The sequence below is a fragment of the Plasmodium fragile genome, assembly GCF_000956335.1.
Source record: "Plasmodium fragile strain nilgiri unplaced genomic scaffold supercont1.34, whole genome shotgun sequence".
NCBI lineage: Eukaryota > Apicomplexa > Aconoidasida > Haemosporida > Plasmodiidae > Plasmodium > Plasmodium fragile.
The window spans coordinates 1-21,913 of NW_012192614.1; the positions used below are offsets into that span (position 1 = coordinate 1).

The window sequence follows — 21,913 nt, forward strand, 5'->3', positions numbered from 1 at the left end:
TTTTTTTTTTTTTTTTTTTACACGCAATCGAACTGTGTCAGCTATTATGTATTGAAATTACATTAACAAGTCTAAAGGAAAATATATCCTGCCCCCGTCCCTCCCATAGGAAGTCATAACAAAAACGCATACATAATATTTGCCGGTACAAACGTTGCAACAAAAAATAATAACATCACTTGAGTGAGCTGATCACACTTCTTCACTGTTCCACCCGTCCCGTCCCCCACTTATTTGTATCATCAAAATAATAAAAAAAATGAAAATTTTACACAAATTGGGAAATAGCATGTTTCAAACGGCTAGGAGAAGCTTCTCCCTGGTGACGAAGCAAGCACATGATTTTACGGCCCAGGCTTTGAACAAGAACAACGAAATTATAAATGTGCAGTTGTCCTCCTACATTGGAAAAAAGTATTGCTGCCTGCTATTTTACCCCTTAAATTACACCTTTGTATGTCCAACGGAAATAATTGAATTTAATAAGCATGTAAAAGCGTTTGAGGATAAAAATGTAGAGCTGTTTGGAATTTCAGTAGACTCCGTGTACAGCCATTTGGCATGGAAAAATATGCCCATTGAAAAAGGAGGAATAGGTAGTGTCAACTTTACACTAGTGTCAGATATAAATAAAGAAATAGCAAAAATGTATAATGTGTTATACGAGAATTCTTTTGCATTGAGGGGGTTATTCATAATCGACCTACAAGGAAAGGTTAGACACCAAACGGTTAATGATTTACCTCTTGGAAGAAATGTACATGAAGTTTTAAGGATAATAGATTCGATTATTCATGTGGATAAGACTGGTGACGTGTGTCCAATTAACTGGAAAAAGGGGGCCAAGTCGTTTAAGCCAACCAATGATTCTCTCCTGAATTATTTAAACACGGAGGTGAAGAGCGAATGACATCGAAAAACGGGTCAGCTGTACACGCCGCCTATGCGTTTGACGTATTATAATATTATCCGCCCGCAAAGGAGGCATCTTAAAAAGGCAAAAAAAAAAAAAAAAATATATTCTCAAAATGATCTACCCCTGATAGGATCTCATGTCGTGTGAAGAACCTCAATGCGGGAGGCACCTGCATGTACATCGACTCACTACATGAAAGCAATTTTTTTTTTGAGAATTCGAAACATGGTGTATGTATTCCATTTCGTTGTGTCACCCCCAAGAGAGGGGTTATAACGGTTTTGTGAATTCCCGCAGTTTTGCTGCTGCCCCCTTTTTAGAAACCGCAGCTTTTCATCCATTTAGTCGCCCACATAGTCACCTGCGCGAGTCGTTGTGCCGTTGTTTTTTATTTTCACGCCTACCACACTGTGCCCCGCATTTATACATAAAACCTTCACGCTGTGATAACTACGCAAAAGCTTGACATTTCAAGGGGAAAATTGCGCACACTGTCTAACGGCACAAAATTGCCACTAAGAAAATATTATGGAACAGTAGAAGAAAAAAACTGTACATTTTACGTCTATAAGAGTGAAGATACATGAGAAAAATTACATACTCATACGAATGTGTAGGGTAAAAAAAATATATATACGTAAGTTTATTGCGTATATTGCGCATGTATACCCCCTCGTAAGTGCAATTTTTTTTTTTTTAATAACTACAAAGAATTCACATTTATGTTTCATAACTATTTCTCAAAAAAAAAAAAAAATCCCCCTTGTGTGTAAGGTAAAAAAAAAAAAAAAAAAAAAAATCGCACTTCTTCAATACGACAAACACGCTGGTGGAACATTTGTGGGCATCTACAAAATGTGCACAAAAGGAGGATGAATACATAGTAGGACATAACATCGTGTAAAACGTTTTTCCAAAAGCTTTTTTTACATTTTGTCATAAAAATAGTCTACACGAGGCAGCCCTTTCAAGAGCATACCACAAATTGGGCATTCTCCAAAAAAACGCCATCACGTAAGAAAAAAAGGAACACGTAAAGGTTTCATACCTTTTCTCATCCAAATGGTCAATCATTTGAAAAAAAAAAAAAAAAAAATCTACAAATGATCCGTGCAAAATTAATTTAACGGAATACATCTTTATGCCCATCACTTTTCCAATTTTTTTTTTTTTTTTTTTGTTTAGAAAAAGCATCTGCCCCCCATTTTGTACACATATCAACAAAGTATCCAATCATTGAGAGCATATTTTAACCAAATGGGATACTACCAATTTTTATGTTGCGTGTAGATGCACACACAAAGTGGGCTATCCACTCGTGCCCCCGTGGCGAAGTATACTTGTGCGTTCGCAGACCCATTGTCAAATCAGCATATACGCAAGGGTAGTGCGGGAAGGTGAGGACAGTCAACATCATGTCCGCAAACTCGAGCAACGCGAACAACGCCAGCGGAAACCCCAGGGGGAGGGGTGGCAGGGGTAGCAAACTCCCCAAGAATAGCCATATTGCCCAAAATGCCGCCAGCACAGCGAACAGCGGTAATAGCGGCACCATCCGTAACAGCAGGAATAGCGCACATGAAGCCAACGCCCAGAACACCCTACATGGATTGAACCCCCCGAGTCACAAAGCCTTCGTGGAGAGTGAAATCTCCGACGCAGGTCTCCCAGCCACAGATCGCTCAGACGATAACAACAGCACAATAGACAATGACGAGCCGAACACGCTAATACAGGTGCTGCACAGCTATGAAAACTTCCAGAAGAAAAATATGCACTACGGGAAGGTAAACCCATACAGAAAAAGGGAGTCCCAATTAAGCAAAATGAGAAAGTCTATAGTCAAGTTATTTACCATCAGTGATGTACGCCTAGAAGAGGGTGACTCCAATGGGAACCTAGATAATAGCAGCACCTACAGCAATAGTGTTTCTAATAAGAACAGAAATAAGGCGCACAACTCGAATTTCCTAACCAGCAGAGCAGCAATGTGGAACGAAGTCGAAAGAAACGATGACCCAGAATACGACTTAAAGTTAGAGAGCTCAAAAAATAAATCCATCCGTGTTATTATAACACATTATTTAAGTGTCCTAATAAATGATACCATAAATGATAAAAAAGGGATGATGACCTACATAGCTATTTTGATGATTATTTTGTCTGTACTGATTACGTGCATTTCAGGAGTGATCACCCTGTTCAGCAATTCAACAGGAGAAAAAAATAATTTTAATTTACACACAACAAAAAATAATTATGATGATATAAATAAATTTATGAATTATATAAAATTGGGAAATGAAGAGAACAATCGGAGTGACTTATTACGGCTGTACGAACTGCTAGAAGAATTCAAAACTAATATGAACCAAAATATGAATGAAAATATGAACACCATTTTGATTAACAAGAAGGAGAACCACGCATTATACGAATTAAATGCTAACTTGGAAAATAAATTAAAAGAGTTGGAAAAAAAATTACTCGTTAATACAAAAGACATTGACTACTTTAAAATTCATTCGAAGAAAGAGGTGGAAAATTTTAAAAAAATCTTGCAAGAAAATTATCAATCTTTTCAAAACAAACTTAAGGATTATGTTAAAACGGTGGACACTATTAAGAAGGATATTCATAAAAAGAATTCCCTAATTAACGATGTGCAAAAAAAAATGAACAAAAGTCAAATGGATATTAAGAAGGACGTGTCTGATCGAGTGGAGAATGAGAAAAAGGGCCTCCTCAACACCATCAGCCAGCTACAAAAAAAAATCCAGTGGATTGAATCAAAGCTCGCTTTCCATGCATCCAATTCGCACGACACGTTAGAGTTGGCTAGCGCAGCACAGGGAGGATCGACACACGACATTGACCAAGGGGAAGCGCGCGAAAGACACATCGAGCAGCGTATCGCCATATGGAATGAACAACATGCAGGTCTCATTCAGGATATACAGAAAGAACTAGAACAACTAAAAGAAAGTGCGAAAAAATCGACCAACTTTTTGGATGATGTCTTCCCCTCATTTGAACGTAAAATATTAAAGAGTGTGGAAAACAAAATTAAATACTACTTAGAAATGTACAAAAAGGATATTATAAACGAAATTACCGAATCGAAAGTCATATATAATGAAGAGAAATACAAAACCATGTCCTTGAAGCAAGAGAAAATGCAAGCTGAGTTGTTAAAAACGATTAGTAGTCAAATAAAGGCACAAACGAAAATTATAAAAGACGATTTAAGTAAATCTCTGCACACCATGGTAGATCAGAAGCAAATAAAAATTGACAACGACTATCCAGTTAAAAGTACCAAAGTCAATTATGACTCCCTAGACATGATACAAAAAAAAGTGGACGAATTGTATAACGAATTCATCTTGGATTATAACGAAATTGATTGGGCTTTAGAATCTTTAGGAGCTAGAATTGTTTACAAAATGACAAGTTCGCCTCTCAATCGAAATGACTTCATCGAGAAGTTTCTAAATCAAATTGCTTCCTTCCTACCGTCTGAAGAAATATACGGAATGATCAAACCGATGGGGAAAGATCCCTCTATCATATTAAAGCCTTCAAATTTCCCAGGCGATTGTTTCTCCTTCAATGGAAGTAAAGGAAAAATAACCATTCACTTGCCAGCTACTATTGACGTTACATCCATTGCCATACAACACGTGCATGAAAATATTAGTAACAACTCCAATGCTACTCCCAAGTATTTTTCAGTTTACGGTGTCGTGGATACAAATTGGCCTGAGCACTTTGAATCACAGGATATTAACTATGATGATTTTAAAAACAGCTCCCTGTACTCTTGCCTTCACTCCGTTTATGGGAATTTGCCGCCCCAGGAAATTCTGGACAAGTGGCTCAAAGGCAACAAAAATCCGGGCCTCCTCCACCTGGGTGATTTCTACTTTGACCGCAAGAAACGGATTTCCACTTACCCAACGAAGCACTGCTTCCCAATGAAACGGTAGGCGGGGGAGCAGCAAAAGAGTTAGAGGGCGATAAAACGAACGAACACATAACCAAAACGCACACGCAGAATTGGCCCAATTATGAAAAAGAAATTAACCCCCCGCCCCTAAGCCATCTACTGATGCAGCAGCTCGCCCCTTCCGATCGGCGCTGTTATCGACTGGGCACACACTGACATGATTTTTCATTTTTACAATTTTCTTCCTCCCCCCCTCCTTTTGCAGAATAATTTTTGAGTTCACCGAAAACTATGGTGCGCCTTACACGTGCGTCTACAGACTGAAGGTACATGGGAAAAGATGCATCCGGAAATTCAAGTAGCATACACGGGCTTCGTGTACAGCTTTTTTTTTTTTTTTTTTTTTTTTGTTAGCCCTGTCGGTGCTGCGCCTTAGGATTTACCCCACCGATGGGGTATACGATGTTTGGAACATATATGTGTGCACGAGTGTTATAGCCTCTAGAGGAAGTTCGTGTTATGTCCCTGCCTTCGTGGGGTTGTGCAATAGGGGGTAGAAAACTTGGGACAGCAAATTTTGCACAGTAAACTTCTCACTTTTACACTTTTCACCCCTTCCGTTGTTCCCTTCCGTTCTCCATCTTTTTTTTTTTTTTTCGTGTGAGATTCCCGTCATCCATTTGATCATGTCACAAATTATGAAAATTTAACCCGTCGACAATAACACATGTCGTTCACAGCTTTGTTAAATTTTTGATTCAAAAGTGTTATCCAATTCATTCTTCCTTATCGCTACAGTTTTTTTCCACCAAAATTCCGCCACCGCAACGGTTACTGCTACTGCAGTTAGTATTTCTATTGTTTTATTTTTTTTTTTTTCACCCCACTTGTTATTCTCTAGTTAAAACACATCCCCCAGTATTCGTTCGCCAAAAGAACGGGAACAAAAAAAAAATGTTTCACATTAACGTACGTGAAGTAATGCTAAGCTTGCGATAAGCTCCTTAAACGACGAACGAAAACGGCAGCTGGAATGGGAAGCACTTCATACATGCAAGGTCAAAGAACAGATGAAGAGAAGGTTTAGAACCCTCCACAGGGTGAATGTTATAAATGGAATCATACACGATTTCCCCTTGCGTATTTAGGCCGTCATTCAAGTTGACATCCCCACACATATCCTGCTGAGCGTCCATCGCACATCAGAATAATAATAGTCCAAACGGGACATGTGTTAGAAGTAGGCCCTCCCGAGTTTACACCAATTTTTCCGTTTCGAACATGCTTAACAAAGGCTTCACGGCAACGAAAATAATAGGGAAGAGGTGTTTCCAGTGGTGGGATAATCTGAACACCTCGTGGAAATTCGCAATCGGTTTTTCAGTTCTCTTTCCACCTCTGTGGAATTACAATGAAAGAAGAAAGGCAAGAGAAAAACAGGTGTACTACAACAAATCGATAAGGGATTATGTATTTTTTGACATAGCTATAGAAAATAAATATATAGGAAGAGTCCTGATAGGGTTATACTCTGACCAAGTACCTCTATCAGTTGAAAATTTTATTCAACTTGCAGAGGGGTACAAAGTTAAAGACAAATATATTGGATACAGAAATACCTTCATTCATAAAATTTACCCAGGAATTGGGCTAGTAGGAGGGAATGTGTTAAACGATAAGGAAGGCCTTAGTATTTATGGCAAGAAATTTCCTGATGAAAATTTCGACATGGAATTTGTACAGGATGGTGACGTGGCGTTGTTTAATGAAGGCCCTCACAGCAACTCCTCTCAGTTTATTATAACCTTTTCCCCAATGCCAATATTACACAAACACAATGTAGTTATTGGTACTGTATTGAAAGGGATGGATATAATTCGGATGATTGAAAATGTGGGAACCAAGTTAGGAAATCCCATGTATGACGTAAAAATTATTAACTGCGGTTTGTACAAAAGCTTGGAAGAGGATGGCCCTCCTTTTTTCAACATGACGTACATCCCGGACAAGGGAAACAAAAATATTATTTCCAAAAAGGAGTTTGAAAATTTGTCTGAACAGGAGAGACAGTCCTTAATGGAAGAAATTGGCAAATCGGAAAAACAGAGGTGAGCTCCGTAGAGCAGTAGTTATTCCTTCCAAAGGATGGGCGATTCCCATTCTAAGTGTATGCCCTCCCGAATGTGTAATTAAACCTTATTTATTATAACCCATTTTGTAGCTTCTTTGCAATATGGGGAAAAAATTTGAAGCTTTTTTTTTTTTTTTTTTTTTTTTGTATCCAATGGGAATTTTTTTGTGTGTATTTTTAGCTAGCTATTTTTTTTACAATTTTGGCTAATTTTTTTTTTTGTGTATATTAGCTATATTATTCATATTTCTACTAAATTTACGATTTTTTTTTAATGCAATGTCTGAGTTACCCTTTGGTTAGCCCACTTCGCAAAAAACTTTGTATAATAAATTTTCCACATTGTAGCAATTGTGCGTGTTCCCATTTTCACAATTTTTACGAACAAAACGAACAGTTTGAAAGAAAAAAATGCAGTTATTCACAAACATAATCAACGTTAAAAATGCTAAATGGAGATATTCAAAATTGTTACGTAAATAAGTAATATGCACACTTGTGGGCATTGCGGAAAGGGGCCCATTACAAAGTAGGCACCGCTGTAGTGCGCTGCTCATGCTACTGGTTTCTAATGGTCTTTGATAATGCCAACTATGTCATCATCCCTATAGACAAAAAATTCTTCCCCATCGATTTTTAAGGAGGAACCGCCATATTCAGGCAAAACAACCACGTCGCCTTCCTTAACGCTAGGGGGGACTTTGCTTCCATTGCTCGTTATCCTTCCTGGCCCAACCGCCAAAACCTGTAAAAAGCGGCATGAACCACATGAACGGGTTAAATAAAATTCAAGCCGAGGTACACATGAACGGGAAAAATGAAAGAACGACATTGCACTACGTTTTAGTTAGCGCAACTTTGTACATGGGAGGTGTACCTTGCCCGTGTAGGATGGTTCCGTTGCACTTTCAGGCAAAAAGAGGCCCGATTTTGTAGTAGTCTTGGGAATGATTTTACTTATCAAGATTCTGTCCATTAAAGGAATAAACTTTTTAGCTGCCGTGGAACTCTGCAAAGGGGTTGGTTTCACTATATGTATAAATTCCTTGCATAGGACAAACTGGGCATATACGTTCACGTTGCACATTTAGCGAACTCTTCTTTTTAACAAAAAATGGGTAATATGTACATTTTTGATATGTATATACCATAGAAACGCACTTCATTATGCTGCACATAAATGAACACGCTTCTCTGAGCATACACAACTGTGTACGCTATTTCCTCTTTGTTGCAAAATTACCATTTTTAACTCCTTTGTAGAATATGTAGAAAATATGAAAAAATCTGTGTTGCAAATTCTTTGTTATATAATATGCCTTTAATTCCTTCCAGGTAATTAACAAATGTCGTTTGAACAAAAGAAGTTTATTGTTTGCTTTGCTTCAGCTCCCGTTTACATATAAATGCTTCGCATACGTTTTTGCTTATAAAACTGAGTAGATGTTTCCTTTTTGGTTGATGAAAAAAAAATATAGAAAAATATATGTACGTTACTTTAAAGGTATTATTTAAACATTTTTGTCGCCTTGTTAAGGGTACTTTTTATATGCGCAATATGTATTGTGTAAAGTTGAACATATATAAAAAATTTCGATTTTTTTTTTTTTTTGTACTTTTGTTCGCACCTTGAATAGTAAAACATTATATAATGAATCCCTCAGCTGACAATTTGTATGTATTTCTTTTTTTACTATAGAAAGGGGTGAAAAGTACCTTTCAATCTGGCCTCTAAAAAACGCACATAACATGTATGTTCAATATGACCGTATTATATATTCTGCGCACATGTTCCCATCGGAGCCGTGCACGCACCTGTTTTAGGCACATAAATATAACTGACTGTTTCCTTTAACGTTGTAGAGCACCTAAAAAAGTTAAGCAGCAGGTATACGACGCGGAAGGTTTGCCAGGAAAAATTCTTCTGCCTGTTTCATTTTTTTTTTTTTATCTTATCCCCCATTTGCCAATTTGTAGTTTGTCACGCAGAATGTATACACCAAGTTTTTTTTATTCCGCCTTAGGCGATAATTTTCTCTCACACATGACACCCCTTTTTCTGATGCAACTGTAAGGGTTACGAGAAGGAACTCCCTGTGTTAAATGCTTTTCACCAAATATCAGGTTTTTCCCGCGTGGTTAAATATTATATATGCCGTATGTGTACGTACCTCCAGTTCATGTAGGCAGATTCTTAAAAAGATGGAGAGAAATACTTTGCGCCACTTTGTTGCCCTTTACATCTGCTAGTGATGCACACCAGGGGAAATAAGCACAAAAGTATGTCCCATAAGTGGCAAAACGTGGTTTACCAATTATATAAAAACGGCTAATATTTATTTCATCGTTTTTATTCTTAAACAATATTGATTTGGTAACTGAAATGTTGGAGTTACGTGAAATTTTAATTTAAAAAAAAAAAAAAAACAAACAGAAAAAATAAGGCACGACATAAAATGTAAAATATGCATAGAAAAAAAAGCACCTGATTTGTCCTTTTTTTTCCAAAAATAATTTACATATTATGAGTAAAAGTATACGCGCACACACAAAAAAAAAAAAAAAGAAAAAATGGTGGAATTAATTTAACACTTGTAGTTTTATGGAAATTGGTATGAATAAGCGTTATAACTTTTGCTTATTCCTTTCGCGCTCTCTCCCAGACGGGCGCACGCGAGCACACACATATGTATACAAGCACACATATACATGCATACATATATATACCCATTTATGCATCCACTTGTCACACGTTGGAGCCCCTGCGGGCGGAAAAGAGACGTTTTGTAACCCCCTCCCCCGTCGCACATTATGCTAAATTTCCCTCTTTTTACTCCAATTTCACACGTTTTTTCCCCGCTGAAGCTACTTTTCAATCCTCCAGGTAGGCAACGTCTGGCACCCACCAGGGTAGGAGGGTCATGAAAAACATGACAACCGATTGGTAAATATATTTTTCAAACTTCGTTGGCTTCCGTCTCGCGTTGATGCTGACGTTATTATCCCCCTCCTCTGGCGTGTTGTGAGGAGCGTTTTCTTTCTTCTTCAATGCGGAAGAATTGCTGCAGTGGGATTGCCCACTGTCTATATTATTCTCCGAGTCGTCACAATCGGAGTTGACAAATTCACTCATACTGTTATTTAACAGATTGTTAAATGTCGTGCAGCTGTCATGGAAATACATCTTGTTGTTATTGCGCGTGTTGCTTGCACTGTCATTATGCGCATTGCTACTGTCGCCATTAAGATCATCATTGTTGCCGCTCTTTTGATCACCGCTGCTAATATTTTTTCGTCTTCTCACACCAGCGCATAAGAGATTCTCCGCGTCGCCACTATTCGCTGCACCCATTTCGCGAAAAAGATCATCCGTAGCATCGTCCAAGTAGCTACTATCCACTTTTTCATTTAAATTTGCGCATGAGTTTAATTCCTCATAGGAATTATTTTTTACTTTTAATTCAGTTCCCTGTGTCTTCTGATCGATCTTTTTTTTTTTAAAAAAAAAAAAACTTTTTTTTTTATCTTTTTCGCCACATGTTGCACTGGTATTATGCCCACCTTGATTTGTCCCTTTCGAATTATCATTATTAAGTTGGTAATTAAATTCGTCATATAGTTCATTTACAAATTCGTTATTGTCTACATTTGCGGGATTTCCTTCTTTCCATGCAGCATGAACGGGATCTGTCTCATTATTAATGGAATTTATAGGGTGCAAAGCAGATGATGCTACTTGTTCCCCTGTGTTTGTTTTATTATTGCTGGTGTTTTCTTCTCCCTGACCCACCGCTCCGTCGTCTAACTCTCCCTCCGCGTCTCTCCCGTTTTGCATAAATTGCAAATCGCTTGCGAGTTGGTGACTGTGGTTGTCATCCACAATTTCCCCCTCTTGTTGCCTAATTTGCTGTGCTCCTTCATTCAAGTTATTCACTTCCGCTGTGTGTTCGTTAATGAGCATATTATTCATATTCCTCGATTCTCTCATGCGTCTTAGAACCTGTTCTATAGATTCGTTACTTGACATGAAACTAAAATTGCTGATTAGGAGATCGAAAAAACCTCTGTTGTACAGGATAAACAACCCAGAAACGATAAAGTACATTTTTAAACTTGCTTCAAATAAAAATAAAACAAATAACATTTTTAACAAAACGAATAGGTGAAACCTTTCCATGATATCCATAATGTAATTATTAAAATGGGTTCTTGGGTTCGTTCGGTTGGTACCATTTGCTTCATTATTCAGCCCGCCATTGTTATTTTCCGCATTGTTATTACTACCATTATTATTGCTACTGTCTCTATTTCCGATGGGGGCTTCCCCATTGAGATCGCCGTTCACTTTATGTTCGCCTTTATCCGCCTTGCTCTCGATTAACTGTATGCTTTTTAAAAATTCCTGATTCTCATTTGATTTAATTAACGTGTCGATAAAATAATGCTGCGAAGTGACATTTTCGTTTAGGTAGTTATCTCCCGCTTCGTCTTTTATGGCTGAAATTATGTTATGGTGAAAATATATATTTTTTATTTGATCCTGATATTTTGATAATCTTCTTGCATAGGTTAGGAGCAAAATTTTATAAATCCTCGTTTGTTCTTCTTTCGACTCATGATCTTTCACTTTGCTTTCTGTTTCCATGGTGTCGGCGTATTATAGTGTAATGGTCTCTAAATCCGTGGTGACGGTGCAACTAGCGGGTCCATCGACAAACATATACTCGCATGTAACGGTAACACAATGTGAGGTGAGAAACGGACAAAGCTATCACATGTGTAGGGGTGTGCCTCTACTTGAAACACACCGCACAAACGAGTACACGTTGCCACTGCACATGGCTCGGATGTCCTTCTCCGAGTTTCGTATTTTTATTCACATGGATATTTTTAAAATGCTCACAAATATATTTCTATCTCTATATGTACGCATATTTATTCAATTATGAGGGGGGGTGCACGGCGGGGCTCACATTGCATGGGTCGCTGATGTGCACACCTACACTACAGTATAGGATACGCTTTTAAAGAATGTGCCTTGTAGATATGCATAACACGAATTGGGAAATTACATATGGGCCATGAGAATGGGAATACAAAAAGGGGGGGCAGACCGAGAAGAAGCCTGTTTGTGTCATGTCACACCCAAAGCGTGATAACATGAGCAAGCTTCATACACACGTTTGTGTCAACCCCGGCCGGTCACGATAACATGTGCCTAAGGGCGGTGCATGTTTAAAGTTCAAATAAATCAAAGGAATATGGTCATAAATAGTGTCTCCAAATGGGTGCTTCCTCCCTTACAAATACGATACTGCGATGGTATTATAAAAGTTTCTGTTCAAACAAATATTCTCTGTTCACAAAAAAAAAAAAAAAGATATGATTTTCCTTTTTTTTTTTTTTTTTTTTGCACAAAACTGGGGCTACTTTTCACTTCTAATGATATTTACATTCCCATTGCACTCTTTTGGTTAATGTTTTCTTTAGTGGTACTTGCGCAGGTACATAATCACAGCGCACGTTTCTGCTACTTCGTTTGCTCTGCAGGGGGAGGGGAGGTGTCCAGAGCGCCGATATCTGCACAGATTCGTCTAACTGCGCGTGATAATGCAAACGGAAAGGCGTACGTCGCGGGTACACAAACTCATACGAGCAGTCAAATGTACTTATGAAGAATTTTCCCCAAAGGAAATTTACCAAAAGGGGGACTCTTCTATGGACAACACTGCTATATACTTATGCAGGCAATGCCCGCTTACAGTTCTTCCTTACTTTGTTCTTTATGCCTTGAAAAAAAAAGTTACTTCTTTTTAAAGTAAGAAAAATATTCATTCGCGTACTTAAAAATATCGTCCTGAATTGGTATGTCAAACGTATACATATACATATATACATACAAATGAAATTTTTTATAAAAAAATGAACAGGAAATTGTGCAGCAATTACACGATATAATATGGCGATAGCTGCGTAGCGGGCGCTCTGTTTAAAAAATTAGTTTAAACAGAAATAGTGGGCAAAACGTTTGCACAAAATTGGCGAGTGGGAAAGAAAAAAGGAAGCAAAAGGAAACAAAAAAATATGGACCCATTAGCAGGGAAATAAAGAGGAACATGGTAACGCATGTATGCATAATAACGCGGTGCCATTTTTTCCCTTCACTTTTTTCCTCCTGTTTTTGTCCCCCTATTTTTTGCCCTTATTTTTCCCGCGATTTATCCCCATGCATATCCGTTTCGCATTTTTTTCACGGGTTTAAACAACTTCTATTAATAGCGAACATTTTTGGAAAAACATGTGGAGCATAAATCCTTTTTTTTGGAAGACCACGCTTTTTGTTTCTATCACCAAATTTGCGTTGAATTTTTATTTTGCTTTTTTTTTATTTCATTTTTATCATTTTTGGGTGTTCCTTTGGGTGTCCCTTTTTTTCCGTTTCTTAACGCTCGCACAATCGCAATTGAAGTGAACAACGCATCGCCATTTTGTTCATCCTTACCGGTGTATGTAACAAAGCGGAGGATATGAAGTCGTTCAACAAGTCCCGCAGCTCTGGGTGTGTCTCCATGTACTTGGCGTTTTCGTTTTTTAACTTATCCTGGGGTGAAGAAGCAGTCCAAATGTGTGTGTAAGTATGTATGCATTGATGTATGCTCGCCCATGTAGGCATATAATTATGTGTATATTTTCTTGTGCCGTGCGCATACGGTGAACGAGCATGTACATGTGGACAGATACGCGCAAGAAGGTGTTCCCATACAGGACACCCCTAATGGAGAATTAATTTAATTCGCACGCGCTCCGCTTGTTGCATATCCATTCGTACGGTCTCCACGTCAAGTTTATCCTTTTCAATCAAATTGAGATCCTTCTCTTCCATTTTTATGTAAGTGTAGTACACTGTGTGGAGGGAGCTACTTCGTTGGCGCGTATCTCCTTTAAAATGCGTGTGGCAGAGGGACTCTGAATATACTTTATCGTGTTTTTTTTTTTTTTTTTTTTTTTTTTTTTTTTTTTTTTTTTTTTTTTTTTTTTTTTTTTTTTTTTTTTTTTTTTTTTTTTTTTTTTTTTTTTTTTGTTTTTTTGTTTTTCACACTTCCATGCCTTCACTTTTTCACCCTACTATTTATACAACTTGGGTGAAGCAAATTCCTCAGTAGAAAATATTTTAAAAAGCGAAATTTCCCAGATGGGTTATACGCGGCTAGCACTATTGAGCGTTTGCATTTGTGCACCATTAAACTGTCGGAGAGGCCGGGAAAAGGTGCCTCCACATATGCGCGCGTATACGACATCACTACGTTTCATCCTTTAACGGTCCACGTGAGGAAATTTAAAATGTGCTCGTATACAAACGGGGAACATATGTTAAAGTGCCTTGTTTTTTTTTTTTTTTTTAATAACCACATTTATTCGTGTTGAAGCGAAAAGACAAAGGTTAACATGTTCAATTGCGGCGAAAGGCACACACGCGTGTATGGTGCGTTAGAACTCCGTCTCTCCCCTGAGCATATTACAGAAAGCATCGTATAAAGAGTCCCCAAGCTCATGTTCAAAAAAAAAAAAAAAAAAAACAAAAAATAACGCACACTAAATGTATCACACTCAAGGCGCTCACTCCATTATAATGACAAAGTTATACCCCTTAACTTACTTGAAGGGAAATAAAATTTTATTCCGAAACCCTAAACAGTACTATAATTATGGAACAACAAAAGGGGTGATGACTCCACAAAGTCTTTGCCATCATTTTAGAAGACACAGATGTGCAGAGACGGTATATTCATTTTATTATGAGAATTTCTCAACACTAGAAAGGAATAATAACCCGTCTGAAGGCCAAAATGAAGACCAGGAGGGTAAGTGCCATAAGCGCGATTCTTTGAGCACAAGTGGAAAGGAGCAGGGGAGGGTAAGGGAAGCAAACAATACGGAGGAAGCAATAAATGGAACTATGGAGGAAAGACACAACGAGCCAATCTCGACAGATGATGTATTCCAAGAATTTGGATACAAATATGAAAAGCACGAACCAACCATGTTTGGTGATTGGGCCCATAAATGCAGAGTCACAGATTTTTAGGTACCCGCCTTTTTCCTACTATGATTGGCCAAATATGTAATCGCATAATATGTGCATCCCCCCCCCCTCATTTGCGGGCATTTAGCGCTCTCCAAATTTGCAAGATTCGAATGATTGAACAGGAATGTACTAGCATTTATCCCACCAAACGTATTAACACATCAATTTAGCAGACCTTCTTAGGTTGATGGGATTTTTCGAGTTCTCGCATTTTTTGTAGTGTTGTGAAGGTTTCAAAAGTGAGACGGACAAAAAAGAAGGGAAGTTTTTTTAAAATCGTGAATTATGACACCTGTAGGGGCAGTCCTTTTTTGTTGGTGAAGAAACAAGCGAGAGGCTTAGAAGTACTGCTTGGAGCCGAGTTGGCGGGCACCCCCCCCAGACACGTAGGAATGGAAGGCATGTCTGTGCGGATACACAAATACGCAGAGCAGTAAACACGGGCATTAGCAGAGACATTCGCGGAGATATACACAGAGGGACACACAAAAACAGAAACGGCAAAACCAAGCCGAACGAATTTACGACTCGCTGAAAAAGTCGGAAGAAAGCAGCTTCTCAATTCTGTTGAGGACAGAATTACACTTGTGCTCAAAATTTTTCCCCAAAAAGTTGTCAAGATCTTTTATTTTATTTTGAATTTCATTTTCCATGTACGAGATCTGCAAATTTGTGTTGACGAAATTGTCGTTCATGGTTAGCCGTTTAATATAATTTGAATTGACGTCCATATTGAAATTATTTTCCATGGCGAATTTATCCATATCGGAAGTTTTGTTTAATTTATTGGACATGTCTAAATCAAAATGGTTAGAAGTATTTATACCTGAGTGGTTCATAATATTATGAGACCCGCTCATTAAAAGTTGCGAATTCGTAATGGATGTTGAGAAGTCCTTACACATGTCTGTGCACATTTTATTTTCCTGATCGAAGGAAAACTCCACATCACTACCTTCCTTATGTCCCCCCTTTTCTAAATTTTCAAAACTGTGCTCTAATTCGTGGTAGTGCATTTTACTGCCCATTTTTTGAACGTCTTCATTATGCATGAGAGGTGCATGTGATATTCGAGACCCACGGGACAATTGTGGCACATGGCCATTGCTGTCGTCCCTGGAGAAATAATTCCTACTTTGTTCTTTTTTTAAATTATAATTTTCGGAACCACGAATCATGTCATTTGTTTGTCTCTTTTCATAACCTTCCAAACCGTTTCGTGATTTCCCCATTTCGTTTACACCTTCGACTTGTCCATTTTTCACACCCCACTTAGTTTTAATACCCTTTTGGAATGCTTGTAACAAATCAGCCTTCTGTTCATCATCGCGGACACACGTATTGAATTTTTTATAAACATGTGGGACGTTCTTCTTCGGGACATATTCACTTCTGTTCAAATGGGGCCTGCTTCGTCTGTTATCATAGTAGTGCTTCATTTCATTTAGATCCTTTCTGTTTTGTTGAAATGAGTGGGATGGTTGAGGTGGTCTTTCTTCCAAGCTATCATTCGAATGGGCCGCGTAGTCTTTCGAGCGGTCCGCGTAACTTTTCGAATGGTTCGGGTCACACTCCCCATTGTTCATACTGCCGCTGGTGGCGCTTTCCGTGTGGCTGCGGCTCGACCTGGACACGCTGTGACTAAATTTAGAATTCCCAAACGTATCATTCGTCTCTGTCAAGCTCTTCCACATCTCGTTATGGCGACTTTGCGAATTCATCAGGCTGTTTCGAGACTCCTCCAAAGTGCCACTCGACTCTTTGTAAACCTTATTTTGGTTCATAAGGTTATTACTTGGACGATGAGAAATACTCCGTAATTGCATCTGACTGTGTGTTGAATTGATTAGACTCCTGCTCGGTTCTGTGTGCACTACGTCCGAGATTACATTGCTGTAGTGCGCATTGTGTGAATAGTTTCCCTGTTTGATAAAATTGCTACGTTCTTCACCCATCTCATTGCTCATTTGGTGTTGACTCTTATTTAAGCTCATGGAGCTACTATTATTGTCTGACATATTATCATTGCATTTGTGCATATTATATTGCGATTCGATTAGATGGTTGGAGGGATGCCCAAATTGTGAGTCTATCAAATGTTCTGGGTCATCTGCGTAATGTGATTCTATGAAGCTATTAGATGCATCTTCGTGGTGTCTTTTTGATTCCATTTTTCTGGTGTGTTTGGATAGACTGCTTCTATATTCCATTTGGCTACCTACCCTCATGTGATTATCTGCTGATTCTTCCGAGGTGTTCATTAAATGGTCTTGCCCGCTCTCACTTTTGAGTGAACCATTTTCCATGCCTAGCTCATTTGTAGACTCTGAAATGCTACTCACAGATCCGTTCAAATTAAAATTTAATTCTATTAAACTCTCAGGCATTCTCATAGTCCTGTTTTCAGATGGAATAATATTATTTTTGTGTTCCTCAAAATTTTCCCGCGATCTTGTTGTAGTGTGACCTTTTTTGGATGTTATTGAATACCTCCTCGATTCAATTAGCAAATTATTTACATGCATATAACTTCTCCTTGGTTCCATATGTCTGCTGTTTGATTGGTCCCTGCTGTATACCTTTTCTAGTTGGCCACTTTGCCGCGCTGAAATATTCTCTGCTGATATGTCGTTGGCATTTATAGACTTGGATAAATCTTTCCTGGGGGGTAGACGGCTGGTTTGTGGTTGCAAAGAATTTCTCGCTGTGTTGTACTTGGGAAGTTGCTCACTGGGGTGTCCGCTCGACTCGATTAGGTGTTCTCCCAACTCCTCATGCACATGTATTGGTTGTGTGTAAGACCTACTGGAATGGATGTTGCTCCTACTAGCCCTCGTTAGCTGCCCCATCTCAGAATCTACGCTTGCTTTAAAATTTCCTCCACACATTTTTCCCTCCGTCTCTATCACATTACTGTGTAACTTTTTATAAAACTCGGCATTTTTTGAGGAAGAATTATTATTTTTTAAAAAGGGTTCATTGAAATTTTCCCTATTTCGGGTACTCACATTTTGTGCATTTCTTCCATCGCCAGATTCCACTATACCAACATACCTTTGCGAGAATTGCAGGCAGTTTTGGCTATCTCCAGCGGGGTCATTTTGATTTATCCCTTCATAGAAGTTACCACTTCTGTCGTTCCCAATACTGTCCACTGTGTCGCTTTTTTCCAACAAGTTTGTGTTATGATAATGCTGTCCCTCGTAAATTAGCTGCTCCTCATTTGTGGACTGCTCTGTGTTTCCCCCATACCTGTCATCAGATCCATTGTGCATGCCTTCTTGCACATCTCCATATGCCTGCAATGTCCTATTCCTTTGGATGGAATTGAGATTTGTCTCCATTTTTTTTTTATCCCCAATGGCTAGAGACATACTGCTATTTGCACTTAACTGAGACTGCATGTTTACCGCGTTCATGTTATCATAAAAAGGGTTGTCGTGCTCCCCGTGCACGTGGTCGGATCCGTTTTGACCAGTGCCTGCAGTGTTGTTAAAAGATTTACTTGAAATATAGGTACTATTGGGAGGCATATTTTCATTTACGGGTTTGTCCCTTTTCGGCGAGTCGTTTGTTTTTCCCTGATTGCACAGTAGTGATGAATTCTGTTTGTTATACTTTTGGCTTCCTACACATGGTTTAAATTCTTCGTTCATTTTGCTGTTTAGCTTATTTGGTACATTCCTGTCCACATTTTTAGAAATCATTTGGTCTCTTACACTATCATAATGAGAGGGGGTATTAAAGTTCGTCTCCTCTCGGTGGTTATAAACGTTGCTGTCACTGGGTACACTATTGTTTGAAACATTATTGTGTTCGTTGGTTTGTGCTAAGTGTTGTAGCTCACTGTTTGGAATGACTCCCTTTTGACTGTACTCCGTTGCCATGTCTTCGTTGTAGCTCTCCATGCCATATTCACTGCTGGAGTGGTCGAGATTTTCTTTTTCTTCAAAACGGGAACTGTTATTAAAATTTTGCTTTTGATTCGTTAATGAACCTATCTTGGAGGTAATTCCTATCTCTTCCTTAAAACTACCATCTAGGAAAGAGTTCGTACTCGTTTCCAACTTGTCTGTATCATTCGTATGGGATTTATTTTTTCCATTTTGATCAAGTTGCTTCTCACAGGCATCCACGCCATTGAACACATTATCACTTTTGAGCGTTCTATTTTGTTTCGTGTGTTTACTGTTTGCTATAAAGGCCTCTCTTTTGTTGACAGGCTCGTTTTTTTTTTTCCTAAAATAATGCATTTTGTCTGAGCAGAAAAGGGGCAAAGAAGTCTACTGTAAGCATCCCCCTCAGCGCTCACTAATGTATGATAATATGAGAACGCGATTCTGTTCCCCCGTTTGGTTTGAAAATGTGCCAATGTTTGACATATTTTCAAAAAAGAAAATGGCTCAAAAAGGGGGGCAGAAAAATTAATGGAAGCGTGGGTTATAATGCAATATGTTTTTTTTTTTTTTTTTTTTTTTTTTTTTTTTTTTTTTTTTTTTTTATAGGAACAAAATAGCAGATGTTTGCAAGAGAGTCACTTCTACGCATGTGCATCTGATGATGTCCACCCAAATGTATCATTCTTATATTTTTTTTTTTTTTTTTTTTTTTTTTTTTCTGTCTTGCTGCGGGCAAACTGTCTAACCCCTATGCGCCGCACATATACTCACTCGTAGGCAATTTTCTTTAAATTCAGTTTTCCATGTTATGTATCCCTTTAGTGAGTTTTAAATCAGAGGGGGGGTGAAGAAAAACATATCCCGTCTGTGACTGGGCTATTGTAGAGGGAAAACCTCAATTTGTTTTATGATAATTCTTTCTTCTTGTAAATTCGGAGGTAGGTATTCACTAAAAGGAATAGTATCTTTCTAGGAAAAGAGCAAAGCGCACATGTAGGGGGCGAAGACGCAAGTTGCTCATGTTGTGCTATTCACGGAGTAGCCTTACATGGGCACCAAGCAGAGGTCTGCGATGTTCCATGCTCCCACGAATGAGTACACCAGATAGAATCACACACACACACATACACATATATATACACACGCAAAAATGCGACACCCCTTTTTCCCCCTCAGCCGAAATGATAGAATTAAAGAACTTGGACTTTCACTTGGAAAATTTAGGTGAATCAAACAGGTGCTTCAACGATGAGGAAAAACTAGGGTTGCTATACGGCATGACAAATTTGGAGGAAAAAATAAACAAAGAGATTTATCTGTGGGGGAAAATAGAAGGCATACAAAATGACTATTACATAGTCTACTACCTCAATAATGATAAATTTTTTCCAAAAAAGAAATTTTACTACTGTAATGATGATTACGAATTTAGGGAAGTGACAAAGGGGAATGATAAGTTGATAGAGAAAGTGGAGAACAAGACGCCCTTCACGCTCTTCACAGGGGTGCCTGGCAATTTATTTTATGAGGGTAGCAAGTCCACGAGGGGGCAGGGCGGAATTGGCACTGATGGGATGGGAGGTGAAGCCTCCTTAAGTGAAAATAGTGAAGCCTCCCCAAGTGACAGTAGCGAAGCCTCCCTAAGTGACGGCGAAAAAAGTAGCACCGGGCAGAGCAGTAGCGAAAATAGTGACAATTCCAAAAGTAGACATCAAAATGAGGACTCACAAAGCGGCGAAAGCGAAACGGAAGGAGGAACCACAAAAAAGGAAAAGAAAAAAAATGTGGAAAAAAATAAACAGAAAGAAAGACAGAGCGATATCACGGAGCTTGAGAGACTATCTTATGTTGTTAGAAAAATCGACGAAGAAGCATTTATTGTACCTTACAATTCTGTAAAAATAACAAATAACTTAGAACTGAAATTTGCCAACTTCAGTGGATTGAATATGATAGAAGCACTAAAATTAACATCGTGGGTTCACTTTAGATACCCTAAAAATTTAACATACGATAAAATTAAGAGTTACAATACTTTTTTTTTGAATAATTTTCTCGATTCTATCAAATCAGATGTTCCAGCAAGCATGTGGAATGTAAAGGTTAATAATCAGTTAAGTAAAATTTCCATAATGAATTCTTTGTACCCTGGTTATGTCTTCTACCACCTGTTGAATACCCCCTTTTATGCCTCTGTGTATATAGGCAATGGGATTCCCAACTATGACCTCCCGTTTTTGTTGCCTTAGCGCAGATTGATCTCGGGATGATGCTGAGTAAATGCTCATTTGGGGGAGGACACAACAACAACAAAAAAATGAACATTGTATAGGTTTCAATCTGTGTTACGCAACTTAGAGATGTACTAAATTTTAGCACTCCCCGCCCCCAAAAAAAAAGAAAAAAAAAGAGCTGCGTTATATCACTGCCTCTACACCTTTGTCATGCAACTACTTGTGCACACCCACACATAAATGAACTACATACATATGGTTTTCAACCAGTGAACCACTTAAATGTAACACTTTTGTTCTTTCATTCACGCTGGTTTGAACGATACCCTCAATGGTCGGGTATGAATTCACACGCCTCCACACCTGTAGTAAAGATGTAAAAGTTGTCCCCTTCAAAAATGGTCGGACGATTAACAAAAAATTCCATATGGCTGCCACACGAGTGGCAATGCAAATAAAAAAAACGCTTTGTGCATGCCACACCGTTACAAACGATTACGAATGCGACGTGCTCTCCATAGGAGCTACGGGAGAACCTGTGTCCCTCCCGGCGAAAATGCCTTTTGATGGAACCATTCCGACGCTATGCCCATTTTGGCCTTACTTTAACTTGTTTTCCCCTTTACAGGGTGTGCTATTTATAAAAGCATACATTTTAAATATGGAATTTTGTCCCCTTTGAGGGTTATGAACAGAAA

The 21,913-nt window shown here is 38.5% G+C and overlaps 9 protein-coding genes across 9 annotated transcripts; 5 read left to right on the forward strand and 4 right to left on the reverse strand.

The window, feature by feature from the left end:
• Positions 1–259: 259 nt before the first annotated feature.
• On the forward strand, positions 260–910 carry AK88_03100 (uncharacterized protein; the record flags this gene model as incomplete). Its single annotated transcript, XM_012480723.1, has 1 exon — positions 260–910. The coding sequence occupies one exon, from the start codon at positions 260–262 to the stop codon at positions 908–910; it is 651 nt and encodes a 216-aa protein (XP_012336146.1).
• A 1,421-nt stretch (positions 911–2,331) lies between these two features.
• On the forward strand, positions 2,332–5,227 carry AK88_03101 (uncharacterized protein; the record flags this gene model as incomplete). The annotated part of the gene is made up of 2 exons (XM_012480724.1): positions 2,332–4,901; positions 5,131–5,227. The coding sequence occupies 2 exons, from the start codon at positions 2,332–2,334 to the stop codon at positions 5,225–5,227; spliced, it is 2,667 nt and encodes an 888-aa protein (XP_012336147.1).
• A 919-nt stretch (positions 5,228–6,146) lies between these two features.
• Positions 6,147–6,977, forward strand: AK88_03102 (uncharacterized protein; the record flags this gene model as incomplete). The annotated part of the gene is made up of 1 exon (XM_012480725.1): positions 6,147–6,977. One exon carries the CDS (start codon positions 6,147–6,149, stop codon positions 6,975–6,977), a length of 831 nt encoding a protein of 276 aa, XP_012336148.1.
• Positions 6,978–7,564: 587 nt separating this feature from the next.
• On the reverse strand, positions 7,565–8,162 carry AK88_03103 (uncharacterized protein; the record flags this gene model as incomplete). Its single annotated transcript, XM_012480726.1, has 3 exons — positions 7,565–7,741; positions 7,874–8,005; positions 8,145–8,162. 3 exons carry the CDS (start codon positions 8,160–8,162, stop codon positions 7,565–7,567), a joined length of 327 nt encoding a protein of 108 aa, XP_012336149.1.
• Positions 8,163–9,868: 1,706 nt separating this feature from the next.
• Positions 9,869–11,641, reverse strand: AK88_03104 (uncharacterized protein; the record flags this gene model as incomplete). The annotated part of the gene is made up of 1 exon (XM_012480727.1): positions 9,869–11,641. One exon carries the CDS (start codon positions 11,639–11,641, stop codon positions 9,869–9,871), a length of 1,773 nt encoding a protein of 590 aa, XP_012336150.1.
• Positions 11,642–12,482: 841 nt separating this feature from the next.
• AK88_03105 (uncharacterized protein) lies at positions 12,483–13,879 on the reverse strand (the record flags this gene model as incomplete). Its single annotated transcript, XM_012480728.1, has 4 exons — positions 12,483–12,540; positions 12,804–12,853; positions 13,499–13,597; positions 13,826–13,879. 4 exons carry the CDS (start codon positions 13,877–13,879, stop codon positions 12,483–12,485), a joined length of 261 nt encoding a protein of 86 aa, XP_012336151.1.
• Positions 13,880–14,593: 714 nt separating this feature from the next.
• Positions 14,594–15,082, forward strand: AK88_03106 (uncharacterized protein; the record flags this gene model as incomplete). The annotated part of the gene is made up of 1 exon (XM_012480729.1): positions 14,594–15,082. One exon carries the CDS (start codon positions 14,594–14,596, stop codon positions 15,080–15,082), a length of 489 nt encoding a protein of 162 aa, XP_012336152.1.
• A 521-nt stretch (positions 15,083–15,603) lies between these two features.
• On the reverse strand, positions 15,604–19,335 carry AK88_03107 (uncharacterized protein; the record flags this gene model as incomplete). The annotated part of the gene is made up of 1 exon (XM_012480730.1): positions 15,604–19,335. One exon carries the CDS (start codon positions 19,333–19,335, stop codon positions 15,604–15,606), a length of 3,732 nt encoding a protein of 1,243 aa, XP_012336153.1.
• An 827-nt stretch (positions 19,336–20,162) lies between these two features.
• On the forward strand, positions 20,163–21,230 carry AK88_03108 (uncharacterized protein; the record flags this gene model as incomplete). The annotated part of the gene is made up of 1 exon (XM_012480731.1): positions 20,163–21,230. The coding sequence occupies one exon, from the start codon at positions 20,163–20,165 to the stop codon at positions 21,228–21,230; it is 1,068 nt and encodes a 355-aa protein (XP_012336154.1).
• Between the last annotated feature and the right edge of the window lie 683 nt (positions 21,231–21,913).